This window comes from Motacilla alba, chromosome 6 (genome assembly GCF_015832195.1).
Source record: "Motacilla alba alba isolate MOTALB_02 chromosome 6, Motacilla_alba_V1.0_pri, whole genome shotgun sequence".
NCBI lineage: Eukaryota > Metazoa > Chordata > Aves > Passeriformes > Motacillidae > Motacilla > Motacilla alba.
The window spans coordinates 17,796,799-17,823,545 of record NC_052021.1 but is presented as its reverse complement, the minus strand read 5'-3'; the positions used below and the strand labels follow the sequence as shown (position 1 = coordinate 17,823,545).

Sequence of the window (26,747 nt, the reverse complement as noted above, 5' to 3'; positions counted from 1 at the left end):
GTGCTCAGGTTTTGGTGCTCAGGTTTTGGCTCGTTGCGGGCCTTGCATCTGGCCTTCAGCTGGTGCCTCACCAAGTCCATACAGACCAGGCTGAGAGTCTGGCCTGAGGGGTTTGTATTTATTTGTCAGTAAAAAGGATTGCCTCACTCCAGTCGTTTTTTCCATTGCTGAATCTTGTGCCATGTGTGTGCAATCTGTTGTTGACTGTCCTCCATGCAGGAGTTCGGACCGCCAGTGTGATCATTGCCCTGACGGATGGCGAGTTGCAAGACGCTCAGTTTTATTATGCAGAACAAGAAGTAAGTCAGTTCTAACTTCATCCAAACTAATTTATGTCATCTAAAACTCCAATACCTGTACACATTTACTGCTGACTGCAGTGATTATACGGCTTGCACTTAATGGCACTTCTTGGGTTTTTAGGCCAACAGAGCCAGAAGCTTTGGAGCTATTGTTTATTGTGTTGGAGTGAAAGATTTCAATGAAACTCAGGTAACTTGCTTGTTTTCTCTTGTGTTTTTCTGTTATACTATTGCACAAGGAACAGCATCAGAGGAAGGCATTTATTTAATCACTTGGGGCATAAATCATTTCGTGTCACTGTGATGTCTGTTAGCAAGTATGAAAGGGCCCAGTTTTGTTCACTGTAATTTTGTTTTCCTCATGATTTATGATTGTCTTTCTTTGCAGCTGTCAACGATTGCTGACAGCATCGATCATGTTTTTCCAGTTAAAGGAGGCTTTTATGCCCTAAGAGGAACCATTGATTCAGTAAGTTGGATGTTCTAAAACACAGTAAAGTGCGCCCTTCCCTGCATTAATAAAGCATAGATTAAAATGGTTACCAAAAATGCCCTTATCTAAATCTTTCAGATTCTGAAGAAGTCTTGCATTGAGATCCTGGCAGCTGAACCATCCAGTGTTTGTGCAGGAGGTAAGTTTCCACAAGAGCAGTGTGTTAAGGCAAATGAATGACACTGATGAAATGTCAGTAACTACCTAATGTGGTACTGGAGCTGAAGCCTGTGGATGTGTTAGGGCATCCTCTCAGGCCATGGCTAAAGCCCTACACGTTCCTTCTCACCTTGAGGAAAGCATTCTGACAATAAACATGTAGCTACTGTGGCTGAGAACTAGCTTGGAGAGCTGACAGAGGCAACAAAACTGAGCAATTGAGGATGCCATGTTTTAAAAAATCAGAGAGGGAGAGACAAGAAAAGTAAAGCCAGATTGACAGAGGTGTTTCAGGGCCTAAAAGCAATATCTTGCAAATTTCTGGAAAGATTGCATTCTTGGCATCTGCTGGGACTTGTCAGCAGTTAGAACAAGACTTTGCAAAACGTATACAGAAATTTAAGGTTTATTGAACCAAATATAATTTACTGCATAGGCCAAGATACCTCTTATGTTTTCCAAAATGCTAATGCTTTACTTATTTGAAAGAACCATTATTCTTTATGGTAAACATGAAGGATACCCAGAGGAGTTGTTGATAATTTCATGCCTTTCATGTCTTGTATATTTAACTTGGATTTGTTCTGGTTTATGTTAGCAATTCTCTTGTTGAGTTTTTTCTACTTTAGAGGCTATTGCAGCAGAGTAAGAGTGACACCATAAGTTTGCTGGAAGGTACAGTTTTTCAGCATGGTTATTTAGATCTAGTGTTAGTGTCTTGTGTTCATTTCCTTATACACTGTAAAAAGGAGCACATAAAAAATGGCAATGATGCATGAAAGCTGACCTTGAAAACAGATAAAATATGAAACTCAGGAAAAATTTAGTATCCCAGAAGAAAAATCGTTCACTCTTCATTTCCACATGTCAATCACAATATGATCTTACTCTGAATATTTCAACTTAACATGAAACATTGTTGTGTCTCTTGAATTATTCCTAAGCATATTATTGTGGACTAGATGTAAAATCTCATCTGTAGAAAATTCAAAGCAATGATTTTACTTTGAAAAATATTGTGGAGTTTAGTAGAAAACAGTTTTAAAGCTTTGACATTTAAAGCTTTTTATTTCATAATAATACTTTAATATTTTTGCTGAGTTATTGTATTCCTGACAATTTGTTGTGTAAAACTTATTACAAGCCATCCTGTTCAACAAAAAGGGCTTTAGCTACATAAAAATGTGATTATTCCAATAGGAGGGATTTTAGTATTCTTTAAACTGTTTGGGACAATGGTAAGAATAAGGGAAAGTTGAACTGGAAACAATATTTTTCAAATGGAACATTGAAAATAGTTTTGTAGCATATTTGAGAAAATAAATTCTCAAGAAAAAATTTATTTCCACAAAAGTAATATATTTCAGCAAAAAAAAGATTTTTTTTTTTCCAAATGATAATGTGTTCAAATCACTTCATTTTTTGCTAAGCTTGCTAGGTAAAAAGTTTGACAAATGTGATTAAAGTTCCAGTAGTACACTTAAAAAATAGTTTGCCCCATTTTTATGAGGTTAAAAAAAAAAAAAAAAACTCAATATTGTTACCTTACTTGGATCTGTAGCATTTTTCATTGTCTTTGTGGCTTTCAAACAAGACCAATATAAATTGGGGAGAATCAGTTTCTGGGTAGTGCTGCTGATTCTGCAAGGTTTCGGCACTTCTTTCATGTGAATTCTGAGGTTTGCTCTGTCCCTGTTGACCAAGCAAGGGCTGGCACATGTTGAAGCTTGGCTGCCCAGTCTCCACGTGCTTGAAGGTTTATTTGTAGCAGCAGAGAGCTTGAAAAGGAGGAAGCCAAAGCTGCAGCTCCACATGATGTACACTGTTTGTATACCGTGGTATTTAAAGTATTAAAGCCTTGAGCACTAAAAATCAGGCCTGCAATAGAATTTATCATTATCCCACAAGCCACAGCTGAACTTACCTCCTGCAAGAGGTTTTACAGCAGGAGGCTACAAATATTTACATTTGTGCTTAGATTTATTATCCTTTATTATCCCACTTACTTCAGCATAGCTGGAGATTCATCTGTATAGCTGTGTGCACCACTGTCTCCTGGAAGGAATATCCTGGGAATAAACAACTTTTTCCTGGTAGTGTGAATCCAGATCTTGAGTTCAGTTCACCGAACAGTTATAGTGCTACTCTGTGTATAATGTGGTTTATTTTTTTAATGTGCTTCATTTGGACTTTACTTCACTATTTTTTTTTTGCATTAATGTCAGAATTTTTATGCATTTTAAATTTAGGTAATTACTGATAATGTATTGTGTCAAGATCTATAGCCACTGAAACCTGCATCAACATATATATACACTTCCATGGTGTATGTACCCACTGGCTGAAAATTAGAACAGAACCTTTTCTAGAAATTCACTATTCCTCCTCATTTAGCTTAGGAGTGTTTATTTGTTTAAATACATAATATAATTTTTCATTTTAAAATTATGATTGAAGAATAATGGACCTTTGGAGAGAGTGCAATATATTATCACATTCTCAAGCAAAGATGCTTGTCTATTTACAGCCTTGAAATGTGTGTCTGTCCAGGCTTTTTATATGAAACTTATCTGAGTGAGGAGGTGATAGTTGGTTTAGCCTTTATTTAGCTCTGCTAAAAATTTTTATGATTTGCTGTGAGGGTTTTGTGTGACTCAGTGAAAACAAGTTATGATCAGGGCTTAAAGCAGGGTCTGAGCTACTCCTTGTAAGTGTTCTCATAGTTACTTACTGTGTTGGTGATTGCTGGTGATCTTGGCTTCATTTTTGACTTGCTAGAGGTTCAGTGAAATGCTAATGGAACAATGACAGTTCCAGTTGGGATTCTGGCTTTCTGTGATGAAGCTATCTGGCAAATCCAGTTACAGATTGATCTCGTCATATGGTGACAGCTATCTGATGTTTAATGCTTTTTGACCCTGCAAATTCACTGTCCCCAATGTGGAGCAGTGTAGTTGGGTCCTTCCTGTTGCCTCTGATTCAAAGTGACCAAGACATGCAGCCTGTAAACAGGCTATCAGTGCAGAATCAGAGGTGCCTCGTATCCCGTTTGACAGCATCATTGCTTTGATTATGCTTATGGTACGCAGATGTGATTGAAAGGTTTTGTTGGATGTGGCATCCTAGTGGCCACATCAAGTACCAGGTGTGGATGCAAGCAGTCAGCTTCTCATCAGAGGCAGAGAAGCGGAGCCGACAGCCCAGCCAGCGCACACCAGCTCCAACCTACCATCTCGCTGCCAGCACCGCCCGGTTGTTTCAGTGCTGACCTTTTTCCCTTCGCTGTCTTGTCAAAAGCTGCAATCCATGATCTGACAGTAACTAAGGAAGAAAAGGACGCAGCCAGAACCAGGGCGCAAAATTAAATGGAATTAGCCATTTCAACAGAGCATCACCCAGAACACGTTAATGCTGCCGAGCAACCGAGGGGGCAGGCTGCTGAACAGCAGCAGCAAACCCAGGACCAGCTGTTTACAACTCCCTGGTATATTTTCAGCTTGTGTTGGTGGACAGGTTACTACCCAATCACTTGTTCACACCTGACTGTGCAGAGTGGCAGTCACAGTGAAAAGAGCGGCAGGAGAGATAAATTGTCCTGACAAGACTAAACTTCTAGATGTAGCTTTTACCTTGGATGTCTTGTGTTGAAATTTTCTTACTTGCGGCATCTTTTTAAAGCCCCTGAAACAACCACCAGTTAAGCTTTTGTGATTGCTGCCCTTTAAGGCCATTAATTCATGAGATGTGGAAGAAAAATTTAAGCTCAATTTTGTTTCAGCAAGCTTCTTTGAAATTATAGAATTGAGATGGGAAAAAATTATCATCTTGGCTGGGTGTTCAAGCCCCTGTGAAGTGGGTTGGTTACAAGCAAGTCTGCCAGTGTGTGGTCCCACAGAGGTAGTCCTGGCAGGTGGGCAGAGGCCCAGTTGCCCTCAGGACTGGTCATGACTCTCAGCTCTGCTGGCAAAAAAAGGGATGTTCATAATTCTCAGTATAGCAGCTGGGTGAGATGTGGAATGGCTCAAGGCACAAATCTGACTAAGAGTAACTCATGATTCTTATTGGAGTAAGAAGCAGATGAATCTGCCCTACAGTACATTTTCATTTGTTTAAAGAAATGCTCATTACCCCCAGTGAGAACCAGGATGTAAAACTCTTCCCAATAAAAAGAGGCCAAATATTGATGCTGGATTTGTGTATTTGGCTCTTGGTGTGCTCATTGAGATCTCAAATGTTATCATTTTTCTTTGGCAAAGTACCTAAGCACATGTTTCATTTCAAAATGCACTCAGGTAGATACTTTCTTTTTCTCCTCCCAAAATACCCTCTTTGATTCCCATTTACCTTGTGACTTTTGTCTTCCAGTGTATGACTGTAATTTGTGAATGCCCCAGTCCAATTCACCTGCTTTAGATCTCAATACAGTGGTAATGGCAATGAATGAGTGTTTTTGACAAAAACAAGCTGTTTGTACAGAAAAGTAAAACATTCCATGTCTTTGTGTTAGCTTGCCTTGCAGTAGCTTGATAAAGAGGTGCAGGCAGATGAGGCTGAATGTATTTCAGCCACCTTTGCGCCTCTTGTAGTGTGATCCAATAATGAATCCTTCCTCGAAAGCATACAAATGACATGGGAGTGCCTTCTATGGAATATTGCTAAAAGCCAAATCTTATATCACTAAAAATCATGTACAGCTCTCCTCAATCCTACCAACATTTTTTTGTTCTCCTTTTTAGTTATGTTCATCAAAGTATAAATGATGATGCATGTAGACCTGTACATGGTTTTACTCACTACCAATGAAGTACTATGTAATTTTTTCATAATTTTTCAACGTTAAGCTTGAAGATTAAATATTCCTGTGTTGTTCTGTTATACCCCTTATATTGGGCTGATCTCAAATGCTGCTCAGAGGCTGGTGTGAGAGCCCGGTGGAGGATTTGTTTAAAGTAGGAAATTCATGCGTGAAAGAGCAACTTCAGTGCTTTCCCTTGTTGTGTGCCAGCAATCTCGGCTGTCAGCTGGTGTGCAGTGTCAAAGGGAGTTTCAAAAGTGTGCTGGGGACAAAACAAAATTGTAACTGTCTCTCCACCTGACTGCATTAAAGATCTTATCTCTGTGGTCACTGTGGCTTTTTGTGTCAAGAGGGAAGTTTCCCTTGCCATGTCCCTTTCTGGTGCATCTTGTGCCTAGTTTGGCAATTCAGGCTCACCCTAGCAGAAAGGGGACTTCTACTGTGTTGGGCTTCACCTGTGCATAGTAAAAGGGAGGGAAGAACAGCAGACTGTTGTGCTGTTAGAGCTTTGAGTCACAGGAGGTTTAGGAGGGGAGTTCTGTCTGTCAGCATCTTCCTGAACAGAGCTGCTGAAAGCCTGGTGCCATGTGCCATGAAGATTAGGAGGAAGGACTGGTACAGGTGGTTAGCAAAGGTGTCTATCCCAAAAGCCATGGAGGAACCATGAGATGACATCAGTCAAGTCATACTTAGTTTTACTGTGGCACCTTTAAGGCATTGCAGTTGTGTTTTACACTTGTGGGAGCTGACTTGAGACAAAGGGAAGACTCTGAAGCACTAAGGTCCCTGTAGCACTCTTGGACATTGCTGCTGAATAGAGGGAGGGTCTGCGTGGATGTTTTATTTCAGGCACAGGGCAGAAAAGAGCAACTGTCACGTTTTAATTTGGGTCACTCTGAACAGAAAAGCTGTATTTGAGTTATTTCTCATAAATGAATCATAAATATTCTATATTTTTGCTTACAGAATCCTTTCAAGTTGTGGTAAGAGGCAACGGCTTTTATCATGCAAGAAATATCGACCAGGTGCTCTGCAGCTTCAAGCTCAATGACAGCCTTACTATCAGTAAGTTTGCAGGCTGGAGGATTGCAGTGACCCCTGGGGCTGTGTCACCTCACAGGCCAGTTCTCATCCATGTTAAGGGGAGTCCTTGCAGCAGATGTGAGAGGGAGCTGGGGTAGAGGTGTGCACTTAAAAGAAGTTTGAAATTCATCCTTGTGCAATGCAGTGACCTGTGGGCATTGTGTAGTGAGCACTTACTCAGGACATGCTGCTGTACAGTGACCCTTAGCACTGTTGTAGTGATGTACGTGGGTGCTGCATGCAGCAAGAGAGGACTGGAAATCCAGTTTTAAGATGGAAACATAAAATTGCTTCCTATTCCCTTATCTCTCAGCACTAAAAAGAAATATTGCTATCTTGATCCCCTGGTGGCGTTTCAGAGTTTTTAGTCACCAGTTTAGGAGATAACTGCCATAAAGCCAGGCCTCCCAGGCATGCTCTGCTCCTCTGTGACACCAGTTGCTGGTCCCATCACAGTGGCTGTGTAACATGGAAACCCCCTGTCATTACTGTGCTGAACAGGATCTTTGGTTTGCTGTCTCATCAGCCAGGCAAAGGACTGAATGGCCAAAAAAGATGGAGTGTCCAGTTTCTCAGCAGTCCTCTCTCATTCCTGAGAAGCCATGTGTGTCGGGCAGAGTGAAATATGGTGCGGGGAGAGGAGCTCTGCTCCTATTTCATATATGCTGCCCTTGTGGCCTGAGCACAGTAGAGGCTTTCATATGCTGTTGTGGCCAGACTGGTGCCTTCCCAAGCAGTGAATTAACTTACAAGAAGGAATACATGAATTGCTCCTTCATCTCCCATCCCAGTTGTCTATGCTGATGCTGCAGTCAAACAGCTCTGGTGGTCTTGCTTTTATTCCACTTACAGATATGCTTTAACCAGGATTTGGTTTTTGTGGTTTATCAGTTAGACAGACTTTTTGCTTTTTCTTCCCTGACCCCAATCATTAGCACCTTGACTGGGCTTCACACAGTGAGTGCTCACCTGGGCTTGGAAGTGCACAGGAAAACTACTCTAATTCCATTCCAAATCCATGCTGTTTTCCTTGGGTTAAGTCTGCAGCAGATGTTGTGATGAAATGCTGATCTGTGATGCCTTTTTTTCCCTCCCTAAAACATCTCACTGATTTCCATGCCCTTATCTCTGCATGGAAGGGAAATGAGTTCTGTCTTCAGATGTGCTTGAAGGGGGTGAAGCATGAAGGAACAACTCTTACATCAGTTGTTGCTTGAGTTAATTTTTTTCCTACATAAAGAGTAAACAAGCCTGAAAAGTATAAATAAGATGGCAACCTTTATCAGCCCTTTATTCCCTTGGGTTTGACTCTTGTAGAACACTCTTTCTCCAGGCTGGCAGCACAGTTGTTTGCTGGACACTCAGAGCTAAGCTATGGTCACTGGAATGGTGTGTCTGCTCTTGTACTCAGCTTACACACTTTTGGTGGAGTGGCAGGGCAGGATTACTGCTGGGCCTCCTGTCTGTATTCACAGGACTAGGCTTTCTGGATGTGACTTTTGAAAGTGGCAGGATTAACACTGCTGAATCGTGGAGCAGTGGAATGCAAGGAGGTGGGAAGAGGTGTGTGTTTGTTTGACCCTGCCTGCACCAAACCCTTATAAACGTGGGCAGTTTACAGATGATGCTGCCACAGAGAGGAGGTTGGGTCCAGGAGAAGCAGCTAGTGCAGAGCAGATCCTCATGATAACATCAGTCGTGGCCCCTCTCTGCCTGTTTCCTGTAAATGACCAATCATTTCTTGGGTTTGGTTTTTTCCCCCCCAGTATTTTTCCATTTCAGCTCCACCCCATCCCTCTCATTCCTTTTTCTTGGGCTCATACAGTGCAGCCTTGGATTCTCTTCTGTGTGTATTTGAACATAGGTAGACAAAAACTGAGCCCTAAACTTTTGAGTAACTTTAGGGGTTGGACTATTTAGTATGAGTAGAGGTTGCACGTAATTTTCAGGTAGACGTGATGAATACTGCTCAAAGCTGAATTCCAAATGGCTGATCACTGCTGTCAGGAACAGAGATAAATGTCCAATTCTTAGCTGTAGTATCTCTAGCCTGATGGCATCATATTGGCATCAACATGAATGGTTATTCTAGTACTTGGATTTGTAATCAGCACCACTGGGGAGTATGGGTACTTGCCAATATATTGAGTTCATCTGTGGCTGTCGTAGGTGTCAGCACTTCCCAAAGGGGTGGCCTGCTTGAAAAAAGTTGTTTTTTTCATCCCTGAGAGTTATATTAATTTCCTTTCAGATGAAAAGCCAACTTTTGTTCATGATACATACTTACTTTGCCCTGCTCCAGTGATAGAAGACGCTGGACAGTGAGTATTGCATTCCAGCATGTGTCGAGAGGGTGGAATTTTGGGTGAAGATGTCATGAATTTGTGTGTGTGTGTCATATTGCAGCCATCTCCTTTGTGCCAAATCCTTTCCTATATGAGCCAGCATAGCTCTATTTAATGTTGGGTCTTCAGCACAGTTTAACCAAAGTTCTTCTGGAACCATGGCCCAATGTCATACAATCACAGAATGGTGATTCCTCCTCTCTTCCTATATCCTGTTGTTTCAGACCAAAAGGTAATTAAATTCAAGACAGACCTTTAATTTTGATGGAAAGAAGATGCTTGATTTGAATTCCTTTGTTGTTATTGTATCAGTTGCTTCCTGTATTTTGCTCTGCTGTGTCTAGTGTTGATATTTTTCAGCCTTTTTAATCCTGTAGACTTCTGGGAGACATGGCACACCCTTTTCCCTAGGTGATCTTGTGGGTGCTTAAATACTGTACTGGCGCTATGGGTGAATGCCTCCCTTGCTTTTTGTATTTGTAGGTGAAGGAAATTAATTTGGTGGGGTTTTGTCTTTTTTTTTTTTTTATTATTACTTTAAATTTTTTTCCTCCCCTGGGCCCTTTCTCTGATATTGGAGAATGGCTAGGGAAGATTTCACTGGCATTTCAGTGTTTTGACCCTTTTTGATCTCAGTGCAGGTGTTCTGGATTTCCTTGGATACAAAAGAACACATTCTGATTCATTCACAGAAGAGTTTCTTTAAATAAATAAAAAAGTCTTAAAGTTTCTTGTGCTATGTACAGTAGTATTGCTATTGTCTGAGGCATTCCGTTATGACTCACTGTTCTGGTGCCCTTTGCCCCAGGTGGGATGGGGTTTTTTAATAAAAAGCATATGTCCCAGCTCAACTAAGGTAACACAGAAAGGTTGACTCCTGGGTAAGCAGGGAGGCAAGTACAGGTAAGTGCCTAAGGCCGTGAAAATGCCCTGACTCAACAGCACCCACTATCCTTGCATGCTCATAAACCAGTGGTTAAAACAGAGACAGAATAAAGGTAACAATGGGTGTAAAGATGACACTAAAAATAAACATATCTGGTTTGTGCTCTAGGGTGGTTTTCCTACAAGTCAGCATGAACAACGGGCTAACGTTCATCTCCAGCTCTGTCAGCATCACCAGCACACATTGTGTAAGTAACTCCAATGGAGCTTGACAGAGGAACCATGAGACCTTGGAAAGAAATGGTTGTTCTTCAGGCAAGGCTCCTTGAGTGAGCCTGACCTCTCTGCAGCTTCTGCGTCACCGCTGCTGACTGATCCCAGCAGCTCTTGGGAAAATAACCAGGGCTACTTAAGGTCAATTGTTATTGATGGTGGATAGATCAGAATAGATTTTCTGAGTAAAAAATTAGAATAAGAGGCACCCTGCCCATTCCTACCCCAGGAGAGAGATCCTCAAAACTAGGATCTTAACAGAAGGAGACCTGAGAAAACAACTGAAGGAGCATCAGGGAGCAACACTCTGTTGAGCCTTGGAGTCCCTGATGGAATCTGGGGTTAAAAGGCACAACTGTTAGGACTTGTATCTGGAAAGGCCACAGAGAGACTGGACAGTGATGTCTGTCCTGCATCATGTGGTCAAAAAGACCAGGTAGAGCGTCAGGGGCAAACAGCTGGAAGTGATCCTTTATCAAAATTTGATTTTTAGAATCAAAGAAACATAACTAGGAAACTGACTAATAGATAAAGAGTTGTCTTCCTTGCCTTAGGGTAAAAACAGGCAGTGCCCACAGCTGGTGTGAGCAAGTACAGTAATTAAATATGTGACCTTGCGCTTGCATTCTAAACCAAGTTGGCTGAAGTACCTGATAGCAGTTTGTATCGTTATTATTAGTGTCAAAAGGACTTTTATAGCCTATGCCAAATGCTGTCATATTGGTTTGTAATCATTGTTGGCCATTTTGACAGCTGGAGAACAGGAGGGCAGGAATGCAGATAGAGGTGGCTGGAACTTGTACATCTAATTTTCTGATTTTTGCAGCAATGAGGGTGGGAAATATCACACCAGAATGCTGGAACAGTCTGGGTTTTAGAGACATAATACAACAAAGATGTGTTTGTTTCTTTATGGGATTATTTCTATTTTGCTAAAACTTTCTTCCAAATTTTCCATACTGAGGACTGATATTTTCACATTTAATTCCACTCTTTTACCTCAGATACCTTTCAACTCTGCAGTGAAACATGAGTGTTAACTGATGCATTTAGCTACCCATTTGTAATCTATTTCTGATTAAGACTGAAGTGTCAACCCTAACCAGGGTTCCTAAAGGCCAGAGCATGGATGGAGGAAGCTTTTTCTTTTGGTAGCCTTAGGATAAAAAGAGGAATCCAATCTCCAGTCATGTCAATCTGACATGTTTTGACCAGCCTCTTGCAGATTGAATGTGAAGGAGGCAGGAAGCCTGATTTGCAGCTGATAGAAAAATACTGTCTCGCTCCTGTTCTGTCCCATAAGCAGGGAGGTTGGCAGTTCAGTTTCCAACTTTGTCTTAATTTCATGCATTTCACTCTTCTCGTTTTAGAGACTCCCTCCATTTCCTTTCCCCTCCTGTTTCCTTTTCTGTGGGTGGCAGTCAGCTGGCCTGCTCAGCTCTCCTCCCCAGCTGGTCCTTCTGTCTTTTCTGTACAGTAAGTATCTTCACTATAATCCAAAAGCCTCCGTGTGATCCTCGTGCTTATTTCTGTTCAGCTGCATGAAGTCTGCTATTTTCTTTTCAAAGTCCAGCTTCACTATGGAGCTTTGTATCATTAAAATCATTAAAAGAAGACTCTTTAGCTTCTTGCTGCCAGCAGCTCCTGAGCTACTGCTGGCAAATGTCTCAGCAATTTATATGTGCAGTTAGCACGGGAAAAGCGATGCCTGGAAACAAAGGCTACAAAACAAGGAGGTAATGTGTGTTTGGAGTAATAGTAGCAGTGGTACTGCATTGCTTCTGTGCTTGGATTTGTTTTGAAGGAGTGCAGCAATATTTCATAGAGTTATGCGTGATTTTTACTCACCCTTTTCAGCAAACTGACTTTACTGAGAATTCATTTCTCTTCAAGTATCTGCTTTCCAGATGCATTAGTTGTACATGGGGCCGTGGGAGGGACAGAGAGGGGGGCTTAGCACTGGACTGCAACTGGGTACTGTGTCCTCTAACAGGACTTGTTTGAGCAGGGAGTCTGGCACATTTTGGAGCAATCCAGCTGCTCCCTGGCCAAATGGAGGTGAGCCAAACAGCATATCCTAAAACAGGTGGGTTTGTTGCATTGCTAACAAAAAGCCACAGAGCAGTGTAGGGATGGCAATTCTGTGACTCAGATATGGGATACTGGGTTACCTGTTTAAAAGCATGGGGTAGGAGCTGTATTTCTGTTAGTCCCATATTGAAGGTGTCAGTCCTGACAGCTCTAGGAATTGGCCTGAGAGAGAGCTAGGTACAGCCTAAGTCGGTCATCCAGGATCTCACCCAGACTTTGCAAAGCTCTTACCAGCTGGTGCTTTCCACCCTCTGCCTTTTCATTGCCTGAGGGGAAAAGAAATGCACTTAGAACAGTGAAGGAAATCCCTGTTGTAAGAAGGGGCTAAGCATCAGTTTCTGGTATCATGGAAATTCAGCAAGTTTCAGATCTAATAAGGTGAATCTCATAGACTTTATCATATAGAAATCACTTTTAGAATTTGCCTTCTTTCCCTTTCTCCTTCCACCTATCCTTTGAAAATCTCTTACAGCTTCCTCTCTAGCCAGTTCCTCTTTCCTCAGCCTGATTGACAGACCTTTCTTCAAGCTCTTTTCACATCTTCCTAGCCCCAGGCTTTCCTCTAGTTTCCTGTGAAGTTTTTCCTGTTCCCTGATATCTCTGTTGCTGGTCAATTGAACCTCTTCTCCAATTTTGGAAGTCTACCATTGAAGAGGTTTCTTTTTCCAGTGTATATTAAAAATTATTTTAAAAATGGCTTTAACATCAGAGCTAAAGTTAATATCATTCCAGGACCCAGTACAGTCCAAGGATAGGGCATGTCTCAGCATGCCACTGCCCATGTGAAACAAATGTTTACTTCCCAAAAGCCATGTGCTCTGTATGTTCTGCAGGAAGTAAGCAGCATATGAAAACCTGATTCCTATAGTCATCAGAGCAACAGAGAATTAATATCTCTTCTGAATGCACTAACATTAAATGCTCCAGGTGCAAAAGATCATCAAGATTTACACAGAAAAATCAGAGCTGCAATTCTCTGTTCCTCTGAAAAGTTAATTTCAAGTGTTAAAACTTGATTTTTTTTTTTGTTTGGGGGGTTTTTTGGTGTTTTGTTGTTGTTGTTGTTTTGGTTTGGTTTTTTGGGGTTTGTTTGTTTAGGGTTTTTTTCTGTTTCTAGTAATTTTAAAGAAAATTTTACTTTGATTTTGAAGGTATAGATTCTTAGCTCTGCATCCCCAGAGTCTCACTGTTCTCTGCAGAGAGATCAGTGGATATAAGAATCAGAAATGCTTAAATTAATGATTACAGTATCTGATTTTAAAATAGTCAAAGCAGCTCTAAGAAGCATACCAAGAACCAACAGCATTACTGACTGATTTGCATAATCACCTAGGCTAAGGTTGTGTGAGTAGTTTGAGTCAAGGGGCAGCACAGGCAGGCTTGGGAGCTGATGCACTGAGCAAGTTGTGCTCTGTTCTATGATATTGACATGTGAACAGGTACCCATAAGGTCTGAGCTCCAGTATTTCCATTCTTTGAGTATCAGCGTTTGCATATTCTGCATCTCTAGAAGGAAAGGTTACTCTGCACTGAGGGTCTGTGGTCATGTAGCTTGCAATGTCATTCTGACAGTAGTAAGGGACTTGTCCAGAATGGGCTGTATACAAGTTTAACCTTCTTGAATCTAGTGGGCTGTAAGCTGCAAAGAGGAGATGCTTCCCTGGTTTTGTGACCACAGACACTGATGTGATCCTAATGATAATAGTGATTGACTGCACAGTCTACCTGAGATCTTGTCGTGAGGGAAAGCTGACTCTAAATGTGTAACTTCAGGACTCCTGCCTTATTTGAGACATACAAAAATAACTCAGAAATAATCATCTTGTTTGCAGCTGACTGGAACCATCCTCTTCATTGCTCTTCTGATTCTCTTTCTGCTGCTGGCTCTGGCTCTTCTGTGGTGGTTTTGGCCCCTTTGCTGCACAGTGGTAAGTACAGGGGGGTTTTTTATTCAATTGACTTGGTTTCATCTATTCTCTGCCAAAGCACAGAGTTAAAGTGTTGGAGTGGGTGGTTAACCTTGTTTCAAAAAATTGCCACATTTGTAAAGCCCTGATTCAACAATTTACTTAAACTGCATGTTGAAGTTACTCTCATCTGGGTTTTTGATTGTTTCAAGGCCTATATGATTTTTACATTGAATGAGAATTTTGAGTAAGCTCATGGATGTGACTTAAGTTTCTGTAGGGATCAAGACCTTCTTTAGACCAGCTTTGAAACCTACTGCATAAAAGTGTAATGGAATTGATTTACTAATGTGTGCACAAGCTGTTAGGGTCCTCTTTAAAGACAAGAGATAGGGGTTTTTTTTGCATTTTGTTGGTTGGGGTTTCTTTAATTTATTCAGAGGAGCTGCGGATTCTGAGATAATATCTTTGCCCTAACTTGGTAATTATATGGTATTTTTCATCTCATCTGGGTTCATTTTCAATGGGGCTAATGAGAGGATTGAATGTGGGGGCATGAAGCAGAATGACTCATTTGTGACACGGCCAAGAAAGCAGGGAGGACATAGTATTGAGAAGGATGAACCCTACCATTGTCTCAGATTTCTCCATTATTTGTTTATTGCAGGTGATCAAGGAGCCACCTCCACCACCTCCTCCAGAGCCTGTAAGTGTGCTATTTTTGAGCAGTGGCACTGCCTGCAGCCACTGTAGTGTGCCCTGCTGCCCAGGAATGTCAGCCCTGTAGGTGTCTTAATGACACCTTAAAGGCTGTGAGAGGAAGTGCTCTGGGTCAGGACAGTTATTTCTGCCTTCTGGCCTCTTTATATGCGTACAGCAAAACTGCTTTGGTCCAGGGTGAAAATGGTTGCATAGCTCAAAAATCCACAGGCCAGCAGTTCCTATGGTATTTTGCTGTGCATCAAACAGGCGTGTAAGCAAATATCTGCTTCTGAAGCAGTGCTGACAGCTGTCCCTCCTCCAGTAAAGCTGCCATTGTTCTCAGCAGGAGTTTAGCCCAGATTGGTAGTAAGTAACAGTCTGGCAGCTGCTAAAAAAGGACAGCAAAGGCCACATTTTTGTGGCTTTGCTACAGGAGGAGAGACAAAGCCTGCCCTGGCTGTGGCTCTTCTGCAGAGTGACCTCTGGAAGGACATTTAGCCTTTGTCCATTTAGGTTTTGAGCTGTGTGAGGCAGGATTGTATTTAGCACTTTTGGGGACAGTAAGTCAGTGACCCTGACCTGAGTTTAGTTTCACCATACTAGTGGGGTGAGAGTATGTGACTCTGCTGGGTCCTGTTCAAATCTCAGTTATTTTCCATCATGATGCACATGTTAGAAAACTCAACAGTGGTCACTTTTTCCCCCTCTATTAGGTGACATTAAGTTCTAAAAGTGCAATTAAAAAATTCTTTCTCTAGGCTAACTCATCACTGCATTTTCTGCATAGCGCAGTGGCAAGCCGGTATATGTACAATTCATCTATACTTTGCTTTTCCTTACAAATAATTTGAGATTTTGGAGCTCAATGCATATTTAATTAAATAAAAGCAGCCTGGACAGAGGGATAGGCAATCCTCTTTGGCTTCCCTAGTTAAAATTGCAGCTGCAGAGACAAGAGACTTTCTTGGTTTTTGTCAGCAAATAAGCATAATATACAAAGCCAGATATCCAAGGATTGGACCACAGGATGTTCAGCTGTTTTCCACAGTTTATGCTTTTTATGTGAGAGCAGGAATTAAATCTCCCTGTCTTTCCCACAGGACTCAGATGATGAAGATGGATTGCCAAAGAAGAAGTGGCCAACCGTGGATGCGTCTTATTATGGAGGTCGAGGTGTTGGTGGGATTAAGAGAATGGAGGTATTTGGCTTATTCTTTAGTGTTATAAACCCCAGCACATTGAGTTGAAAATTGTTCACTGTGTTTTCATGTGATTTTTGAAGAGGACCAGAGACCGGGATTTAATCAGGGCTTGTGTACCTAATTTGCACCTGCTGTCCAAGGCAGGCATCAAGCCGCTATCATTTGCATGAATAATTAAATTAATCTAGCATTAAGAGCCAGAGAAAATTTGCAGGTTTAGAAATGAGATAAGCACCAAAAGAAGTTTTAATCTTGTGAGTCAAACCCTTTGGTGTGGTTGCAACCAGTTCTCTTGTCAGAAGAAATTCAGGCAAAACTACACTGGTTTTATATTTGAGGATGCTGACTGTGCAGTGCCTGGTTTCTGTGAAAGGGGAGGCTTCTCAGCAACTTCCTGTAAGACTGCAGATGAAGTATTGCATCTTAATATCCTTAACCATTTTCCTTCGAAGAATTTTATCCTTGATGCTGAGAATGTAGGCTGACTGTGACATGATGGATCATATATTGTTCTTGAATGCAGAGTCACTTTTCTGCTTGAGCTAAGTCAGACAACAAAATCAGATATTAAGATATTAGATACTGCGAAAAATTTCTTCACTGAAAGGGTGATTAGGAGTTGGAGCAGGCTGTCTGGGGAAGTGATGGAATCACCATCCCTGGAAGTGTTGAAAAGGTGTGCGGACATGGCACTTGAGATATGGTTTAGTGGTGCTGGGTTAACTCAATCATCTTAGGGCTCTTACCAACCTTCATGATTCTCATCTGCCCCAGATGCTGTGAATTCCCACAACACCTTAGATTGCTGGAATGTGCAAAGGCTGGTAGTTCCAGCAGTTTTTGAATGAGACTGTTTTATTCTTAAATGTGTATTACTGATTATGGTAGGAGTTTGATGCTTTCATAAATGTGACTTAATTCTGGTCATCTGATGGGAACTAGATTAATATCTGTGGAAACCACCTGCTGGTGGGGACTGCTGAAGTGTCTCCTTACAGTGTACTCTCCTGCCATCAGGTGCGATGGGGAGACAAGGGGTCAACAGAGGAAGGAGCAAAATTGGAGAAACCCAAGAATGCTATTATTAAGTTGCCAGAACAGGAGTATGAGCCATGGGAACCCAAGCCAAAGAAGCCCCATGTGAGAAAACCACCTTCCCAGCGAAAATGGTACACTCCAATCAAGGTAATGTGTCTGACCCTCCATTTTAGCAAGTCTCTTGTGTCACGTAAGGTACTGTATCCCACTTTCTTAGCAGAGCTGAGAGAGCCTATTTAGAAAAGTGGCCATTAATCCTCACCGTTGCCTAGTTTTGGAATGTGTATTTCACTTGGCACTGTGTTGCCATAATTTTTTGAGAAGAGCAGAGGGCGTGAGCAGAGATCTTTCTTTCCTCAGCTCACACTGTCTTTTCAGGTACTCTTGCCTAGGGTGCAACAGCAGATCCCTTGAGCCTTAGGGGGAGGGCAGATGCTGTTTTCTGCCATCTCAAGGCAGCATAGAAAAGGATCAGATAAAGGGCACTGTCCTTGCTTTGACTGCATTGTGGCTAAGGGCTTGGGTTAGGATCCAGATCTGTTTCCCCTTAGTTCAACCACAAGACAGTTGTGTTTGGTTTTTGGGCAAGTCAGTCAGTCTCCCCATAGTTTCACTCTCAATTCTCCCATGTCATTATAATATCTGGTGTTTCAATGTCTTTTAATGTATGTATCCTCACACAACCCTAAAGACAGGGAAGAGCTGTTATCTCTGCTTGCAGAGAAGGAAGCTGGAGGGCTAGCACAGTCAAGGGTGCAGCATACCCTGCTCATCCCAGGAATCTATAGCCATGCCCCAAAACAGTGCTCTGTGGGATGAGTTCCCCCCTCCCCTGCTTACTCACAGATCAGTTAAACAGTGCTTGAATGTTTCTGGAAAGCATCTCTGAATTTTAAAGCCTGCCTAGGCAGGTATTTTTCTGGCTGTTTATCCATGCTTCAGTTCTCTTCCCATCTGCATTGTACTTTTGTTCTGCCTTTTGTAACACTTAAAGTAAGATTAGTGCTTTAAAGTAACACCTGTCTAATTCTGCCTCTTAAGGGAGTTGTTCACATTAATCTACTCTCATCCCCACTGCATATTTGGTATTGCCCCGCTGGGGTTCTTCTGGTTGTCCAGATAAAGTGTACAGAGGCCAGGGTACAGGACCAGAGTGTGGAGACAACTTAGTGCAGAAAAGCTGTACCAACCCACCTGTTGTTTAATCTCATGCTGGTTTTACCACATTTCTTATCTTGTATCTTTTTTATTAATTGCAGGGTAAACTTGATGCACTGTGGGCTTTGGTTCGACGAGGCTATGACCAAGTCTCTCTCATGAGACCACAGCCAGGGGATAAGGTAAGGCATCTCAAATGCACTGGTATCACTCCTGTGGTAGTAGCAGCAGTGCTCTTCCCTCACAATCAGCCCATCTTTTTTATTTTCATAAGCTTGTCTCTTTTCACATTTCCCTAAAGCTAAAAACAAAACATTTTCAATGTTTCTTGGATTTAATAATGGAGTTCAATGATTATTGAGAAATATGAACTGTACAGCAGATGAAAAAACAAGTCATAGCAAGGTTAATGGAGGACAAGTTGGGGTTGAATTGTGTGCAGACACATTTCTCAGTCATCTCCTACACATAGGCAAGGAGTATGTCCTGCCTTGGTGAAATCTGTTGGCTAAAAGTAGGTCAGGAGTTGACTCCTCCTGGGAGGCAGCAGGGAGTTTGTGCTTTTCAGAGCCACAGAGATGTCTGTGTACTGTCCCTGGGCCACTGGGACAGCTTAGTTCAGAGCTCTCACAGTTTATGTGAGCCTGGCAACTCTTATGGTTGTCTCTATTTTGTTATTCTGAGGGGACAACTCCCTAAGAATTGAATGCTGCTGCTTTGAGCTGTTTCACCATCAAGGTTTTGCTTTCTGCAATGTCTCTTTGTAACTTGAGAATGAAGGGAACACAACAGCATCTCTCTTTCCCTTGTGGGCAGAGTCCATACATTTCATCACCCTGGCTCTCAGCTGAGGGGATTATAGAGTTACAGCCATAGGGTCCCTAAAGTGCTTTTTTGGGGATAGGACTGGTGCAGATGCCCAGGCTTGTTTGCCTGGGTAGCTTTCACACCTAATGACAGACTTTAAAAGTAGCTCTAATTTGCATCGGCTAGGGCAGTAAGTTGCATGTCTCTTGCTTTTGGCAAAATATTATGCCATTTGTCTAGTCACTAACCAAACATGCTGCATCAGTATTTAAAGTTTAATCTCTTCCATTTTTCTTTTGGCACATAAGGAAACCAAGTGAACAAACCCAGCTTCTTATACTGCTTTGTAAAATGGTCCTAAATGTTTCACTAAGCTGCATTTTCAAGGCAGCTGTGCTTGAGACGCCTTATTTACTTTTTAAGCACGATCTAGAGCTTCTGAATAGGCTCTTTAGGTCCAGCTGTATTTTGATAGCACTAACATTGTATAATATGAATCTATCCTCTGCCTTTCACTCCCTTGGCTGGGACATTTCTATCAGTGCAGAGCACAACAGAGCCTCTGTTAGCCAGTGTGGTCAAGAAACATGCAGGGGGCTGGCTCAGAACAGGGATCCTCAGTTCCTTGCCTTCCAGCCCTGCTGTTGGGAGAAGAAGGGGCTGAAAAGAGGCAATGTCAAACATCAAGCTGAAGGATTATTGTATCAGGGATAACATAAGAAAAATCAAACGTACATTTGGGAAATAGGGTGGAAAGAATCCTATTGAGCCAGATCCAGTGGAATCATAGAATCGTCTCTGTTCCCTGGCCTGTGAAATTAACTAAGGCTGAAGAATATTGAAAGTGAAACAAGAATGTAACTAGACAGCCTTTTGCTGTTTAAAAAAAAAAAAAAAAGATATCACAGGCTTGTATTTCATGGAGAGAACTAGCACAGAAAGGAACAAGTTTATTATTTATTCTTTGAGTAATGTCTCTAGTGGCAGTCTCTCAGTGGATAACTGACTCCTTGTAGCTGGGTTTTTGCTGGGGGATGAGTATAAATCCACCTGTATGTGCAGATCAGTAAATGTGAGCACACCCATGTGCACACTCATCACGGTGGCTGAAGAACTGGGAGATCAGCTCAGTGCTGGGAGGGAGCAGCAGGAGCTCTGGCAGCCCAGGAGCAAGGGCACAGCTCTGGCCCAGCCCAGGCAGGACAAGGTCACTCCTTGGCCAGCTGTGCTGGCAGCAGGCAGAGCATTTAGTGTGGGGCTGGGGAGATGGTGTTCTTCCAGGCTCTGCCATCCACAGGCCAGAGACTGTGTGGTGATCTTGGAGCGAGAGGTTGCTTTGGTTTGCATGGTTTTGAGGGACTGGGGTGAGGGAACAGGGAAAGAGTTCTTGGTGGGTTCTAAGTGCACCATTTTTTAACTTTAAGGTCATTTCATAGCTGTCCATCCATCGAGTTTTCTTCCTTCATCGTGGTCCTGTTGCCATTCCCCATCCTGCTCTTTTCCTTACCTGTACCCTGCTTGGTCTCCTGCCCTAGACATTGCCTTCCATTTCCTTCTGTGGTTTCTTCCTCATTTCCTCTCTCAGTTCATGTTTGCATGCCCTTCCCCTTGATGAGACAGACTGATTCCCTGCAGACCTGTCTTTGGGAGCAGTAGGCTGGTCCCCAGCCTCCTCAGCCTGTTCCTCTCACACTGCAGGACCTGAGCTGCTGCTAGCATCATGCTCCAGGCTATGGCCTTGCTGCAGAGCTGGCTGAAGCTCTGAGAGTTCCCCAGCCCTGGCTCATGTCTTCCATGAACTTATCAAGAAATGGATCTTAGGATGTATGATTCATCAGTATTGGGCAGGATTGTATTAATAAGTCTGTATTAATCCATGTGAAAATCACAGGAGCTTTTTGGAACTGCCTATTTAAAGAAAACCATGCAGGCACGAGCTCCAGTGCTCCTTCTTCTCCTGTGTGCCCACAGTGTTTTGCTTGGCTCTTACAGACAGCTCCTCCTCTTGGTCTCCATTCAAGATCATATCATAGCACCAGCACTGAAGTTTTTTAGTTTGGCAAGTACCTCAGTGAAGGGTCAGAGGATGCCTCTCGCTTGACTTCCTCAGGTCACCTCTAGCAGGAATTTCTGTTGCACCAGGATGGGACAACAAGGGATAAACACACTTAGCTCTACCCCATCATTAGCAGCTAGGCTGTTATTTGTGGCATGGAGTTTTGCTGAGATCTCAGACAGCATCAGCAGAGGAGTGAAATGATATAAAAGGACTTGTGGCTCTGTGGTGGGTTGCTGGGCCTTCTGCCTTGCTGGAATGTACAAAGGTGAAGCCTTTGTAGGCATTTGTGCTACTGCTGTAGTAGTGGATCCCTCAGAGCTAGGCTTTCTTCCCACCCTTACTCAGAAATCTGTCTTAGAGGACCAGCAGTCACTCTTCTGGCCCAAGAAAGTGACTGACAGCTCTGAGGTGGGGACCCTGCTCATCCAGCCACAGGAGTATGTCAGTGTCCACATGGCCTGACTGGGCTCTGTGTTACTCAAGGTGTTCAGATTTCCTTGAAGACTTTCCCATCACTGTGTTGGTGTCCTGAGCTTGCAGCAGCTGCTGTGAAGGTTGGAGTTTGGGAAATATTAGTGTCTGGCTATCTTGAAATATTTCATATAAACAAACCCCAGTAGCTGGCAGGGCAGGTTGTCAATAGCCTCTGCAAAAGGTGAGTTTGAAGCTCTTCCCCCTTGGCCTCATGGTTCAGAAGTGGGCTGTTCCCAATGGCAGCAGATAAACACTGAAAGCCCAAGTGTATGCAGAGAGGAAGGGGAGGTGCTTTCCAATGGTCTGCTAGCTGCTGCTTTCAGCAATTCCATTCCATTTTGCCTCTCAGCACATACTGATGCAGGAAATTCTTAGAGGCTCGGTTTACCAAAGTCCTTGACTAAAAACCCAACATTTTTCCCCTCAGGCAGAATTGATCATTTACTTTAAAGACTTAAAACGTGATCTCATTATTTTCCCTAAAAATTTTGTAGCTGCAACAGGGAGTGTAGACTGGGTTTTGCTGTCACCATCCCCTTGTATACCCCTAGGACTTAGAAAAAAGCAATGCCTTAGTACTACTACCCTGTGGTTTGTACATGTAAACCCTTTCCTGGGGAACAGGACTAGAAGCAGGCTGCTGTATAAAACTCTGAGAGCTTTTCTGCCTTTTCTGTTCCATAAAACTGAGATTAAAAGGCTGCTGTGCAGCCAAAAATGTCACAAACTATGGTCATGGAGCTGCTGGTCATTTTAGAAGTCAGAACTTCTGGATCCTTCCAAGTTCTCACCCTTGAGCTACGGTGTGACTTGGAACAAGGCAGAGAAGCTGGAATTTTAAACAGCAGTCTTTGAAATGAGGAGCGTGTGGGTTCCTTATTCTGTGCATCCCTTTCAGAGTGATCACTCTTAATCTCATAGGTTTGTTAAAGCTCAGAAGGTCTGATTACCCTCAAGTTTTGTAATGACATCTGTGCCTTAGTTTTCCTAACAAAATAATCTCAAGAACACAGTATTTACCTTCCTTACAGCTGTGAGGTTTAGTGTTCTGCCAGGCATTTGGGACTCCTTAGATGAATCATGGGACACCAAGCTTATGGATTATTAATGACTAATAATTACTCTCTAACTGCTGCTTACAGGTGGTCAGCAGCTTGAATGCAGCCCATGGTGCTGGCAGCACCCACCTGTCACGCCACGGAGGCTGCCCACGTACTGGTGCTATTTGGAGCTTACTCTAATTACTTCTCTTCAAGACCCAGTAATGGCTTTTAATAGGCTTCCCTGCCTCTTGCTTGGAGAGGTGTTGTAATCACCCATATAACAACTGGCAGAGCTACAGGGGGGGCTGGAAAAGCAGCACTGAGCTCCTGCAGACTGTAGTCATCAGGAAAAAAAACCTGGTCCTAGGGTTTTTCTCCCTTTGCTTTTCACCTTCATAAGCTGCTGAAAAATTAAACGGATGAGGACATTGCCTGCCACAGTATGTGATCTCACTTTGTCACTTTCAATGAAAACGTGACACATTTAGCTCCTATTTTGCTACTATTTCTTCTTTTTTTAAAGGACATAGGCATCTCTAAGATTTATTCCTGCTTTTGCAGGAATTCCCCCCCCCCTACATGGGGGAAAAAATCTCCCTTTCTGTGGTGTGGGACCAATGTCCTAATGCACAGTTCCCAGGACATGTTGAGAGCTGCAGCAGGAAACATGTAATCAGTGACTAATGAATTTCCTGTCCTACAAGAAGCCCATATACTGCATTACCCCTCACTTGTGCCAGGATTGTGTTATTTCTGTTGTGGAAGAAGAATTCACAGACTTTGGGGATGGATGCTGCCTGTCTGCACCCAGGTCAAACCAGTGGTCTGTCCATGTCTTTGGCAGCCAGAGGCATGCTCAGGAACAAGAGGCTCTTGTGAAGAATGAGTGCAAGTCCCAGGGCTGGTGTTACTTGGCACACAACAGGGTGAGGAAGGATCGGCCTCGTGGTTAAGGCATTGGCTGTAGATTACATAAGTTACTTCACCTCTGTTGTGCTGCAGTTGTACAGTGAATAACTGAGGTGAAGAGTAAATTCTAGGAGGCTGAGACCATGCTCCTAGTGGTACTTTGAGCACTTAATAGACGGACTCTGTTAGGTAGAGAGGGGACTCTTCTGCTAGTCTTAAAACATATGTGTCACTTTTCTATTTTTCTGATATTTATGATAAAGGAATAGCTTCATCGGGTCTGATTCTTGGGGCTTTTTTATAGGGAACATGTCTTTGGGATAAGGCCTGGTGACTTAAATCGTCATTACCTGCAACTCTGACATGTCTGCATGGGGGAGCAAGCTCTTGAGGTATCCCAGTTTTCCAGGCATCACTTCACTGATGCTTCACAATCCTGCAGCGTGTCCAAGGGCCTGACTTGAAGCCTGGAGGCTGTCTTGGGCCGTAGCAGGACAGGAACAGGGCAGTACTCTCTTTTGAGAGGAAAAGTGCACAAATGCACACGCCATTCCTTACTAGGACTGTGTGTAGAGATCCACAGTTTGCACATGGACAGGTATGTTGCAGCCAATGTGTTTATTTGTTTCTCAGCAGCACCCTTGGATCAATGCTGAACATCATCTGACTGTTTCAGTTGATTTGCTGGGAGCTGTGCATACCTCATTGTCTTTGAGTTGGGTAACACTGCAGAAAGTAACCTCCCAGCCTTCGTTAGCTCTCTGCTTACATTGCATACTTCTAGTAATTATGCAGAATGTGTAATGCCGTGACCTTCTGATAGTTTGAACTGCAGAAATAAAAAATACTGTGTCAGAGGATGTATTCATACTATTATTCACACTAAAATTATTGTACAGAATAACTAAAATTCAAAATGTATTGCCTTTTTACTTTCCTCAGAGGAGCTGTAGTTCCAGATGTCTCTGTTCTTGTAGAAACTATTGTGATTTGTGTTGTGGTACCAGAAAAAAAAACCAAATCCCAGTCTCCCACTATACAAGTAACAAAAAGTCACTAGACAGCTAGAAGAGCTTAGATCTATGTATGTTAGGCCTTGAGATGAACCTAATCTTGCTTTGAACATTCCAGCTTTATATGCCAGTTTTATCCTCAGACAGGAACAACAGGACTGCAACTGTCTTGTGCTTTCTGTGGCAACTCTGGGGTTTCTGCAAAATTTAAAAGTTGTTCAGGTTGGTTGTTTTGGGGTTTTCTTTTGGCATGTGAATAAATCCCTACTTTCCCCCTCCTTTACAGATTTCTTCTAGGGAATTTAATTGCCCAGGCAGATAGCTCAGTCTCCATTGGCTTATTAAGGAGTGGGATATACAGACACTTTGCAGTGAGGCCTAACAAGAGCAGAGTCCCTTCTTGCAATGGTGGTGGCCAGGCACTCTGAGTTGAGCTTTGAAAAATGAGAGGAGGTGTATTTGGGGTTTTTCTACTTCTGGGAGACAGGCCACTGATTCTGCTGAAGTGAGAGCAGGGTATGTAATAGAGTTCCTAGGAGAGAGCTGGCAATGAAAAAGAGCAACTGCAAGATGCACAGGGGGTACTTAATAGCTGCACAGGGAAAACATGGCAGGGATCTATTTGTATAGTGTTAGGTTTCTAGCATACCTGAAATGGGACAGAGAGGTCCATGTCAGGACTTTGGTACTTGAGTTGCTTTTCTAGTGTGTTCATTCTTAGAGTGAGGTAGTTGTGTCCAAAGACTACCTGCCATTCAATTTAACACCAGAGCTTTTGAAGGAGAAGAGATTTTGTGTGCTTTGTCAATGTGCCAGCACTGATAATGAACTGTATGAGTCCCATCTCAGAAGAAGAAAATCCATGTGAGATAAGCACAGGGGAAGCTGAGAACTGTGATTTACCATCTACTTGCTCTAGGTAGCAGTAGAACCATTTAAGGGCCAGTTACACAGAGAAGCATTGGTGATAGTTGTGTCTGTTTCCAGACTCTACACAAAGAAGCAGCCTGTCTGGATGGTGGGCCAGGATCTTACATTTTTGGCTGAGGCAAGGAAAAATAATAACCATTTCCACCCAGAATCTCTGATTTTCCATCATTATTCTGTACCCTAGCCAGGTGAATAACATTGTGTACACAATAATCCCAGCTTGCTCTTGAGAGACAGTCAAATAATTCACTCAGGAAAGCATGATGACACTTAATTGCAGTTTGAGCAAGATCAGTTATGGTCCTTCCTGGCCTAATTTGCTACTCCCAGCAAGCCACCAATACCTCAAGGCTGAGGCTGTTGCACCCAGCAAGTGTTTGTTTCTTTTGTTGCTGTGCTCCAAAGCCCTCCCCATTCTAGGAGATGGACAAATGCAAAGTCCTCTTCCCTAAAGCACCAAAGCAAAGAGGAAAATCTTTTGCAAAGCAACCACTGTTGTGTTTTTTTTTCTTGAACCACATTTTAGTCTGGTCAGCATTCAAGTGTGGAAATGTGTGGTGCTGTGGTCAAAACAAGGGATGTGAGTCACAAGTCCTCAACTTGTAAATACCATTTTTTTTCCCCCTGTATAACCTTGAGTAGATGACATGACCTGACGGTGGCTCTCCTCACTTCCTCTACTCTGGGACCCTCATCCATAAAAGCTGTCAGGAAAGAGGAAGGCAGTAAATCACATGTGAGTCCAGGTTTAGGTTAAGATTTTTTTCTGAGGTTTGGGTGGGATTTGGTCTGGTCATACTTTGAGATTCATACTGAATGTAAGGTGTACCTGATAGACCTTGACTTTGGTTATGTCCAGTGTTACTCTTCTATTCCCTTTGTCACTTCTGCTTTTTTAGGGCTCAGAACCAACAGGCTTTGTTATGGATCTGCACTGTGCATTAGCTCAGCCACAGCCTCAGCAAGGTCCAAGACATGTGATGTTTTGTGCATTCCTGCAAGATATCTTGTGACTCTGGCCATTCTTTCAGGAGATGTCTGTAGCCCATTGCTGCATTTCTTTGCTGAGGCACGGCTGG

The 26,747-nt window shown here is 42.7% G+C and overlaps 1 protein-coding gene across 1 annotated transcript in view; it reads left to right on the top strand.

The window, feature by feature from the left end:
- ANTXRL (ANTXR like) overlaps positions 1–26,747 on the top strand; it is a 55,959-nt gene that overhangs the window by 16,468 nt on the left and 12,744 nt on the right. Inside the window, exons 6-17 of the mRNA XM_038140856.1 lie at positions 220–299; positions 424–492; positions 691–771; positions 874–934; positions 6,716–6,814; positions 9,084–9,153; positions 10,232–10,310; positions 14,259–14,354; positions 15,001–15,039; positions 16,136–16,234; positions 17,255–17,422; positions 18,535–18,615. Of these exons, the coding sequence (XP_037996784.1) occupies positions 220–299; positions 424–492; positions 691–771; positions 874–934; positions 6,716–6,814; positions 9,084–9,153; positions 10,232–10,310; positions 14,259–14,354; positions 15,001–15,039; positions 16,136–16,234; positions 17,255–17,422; positions 18,535–18,615 (1,022 nt within the window). The remainder of the gene's footprint in view (positions 1–219; positions 300–423; positions 493–690; positions 772–873; positions 935–6,715; positions 6,815–9,083; positions 9,154–10,231; positions 10,311–14,258; positions 14,355–15,000; positions 15,040–16,135; positions 16,235–17,254; positions 17,423–18,534; positions 18,616–26,747) is intronic.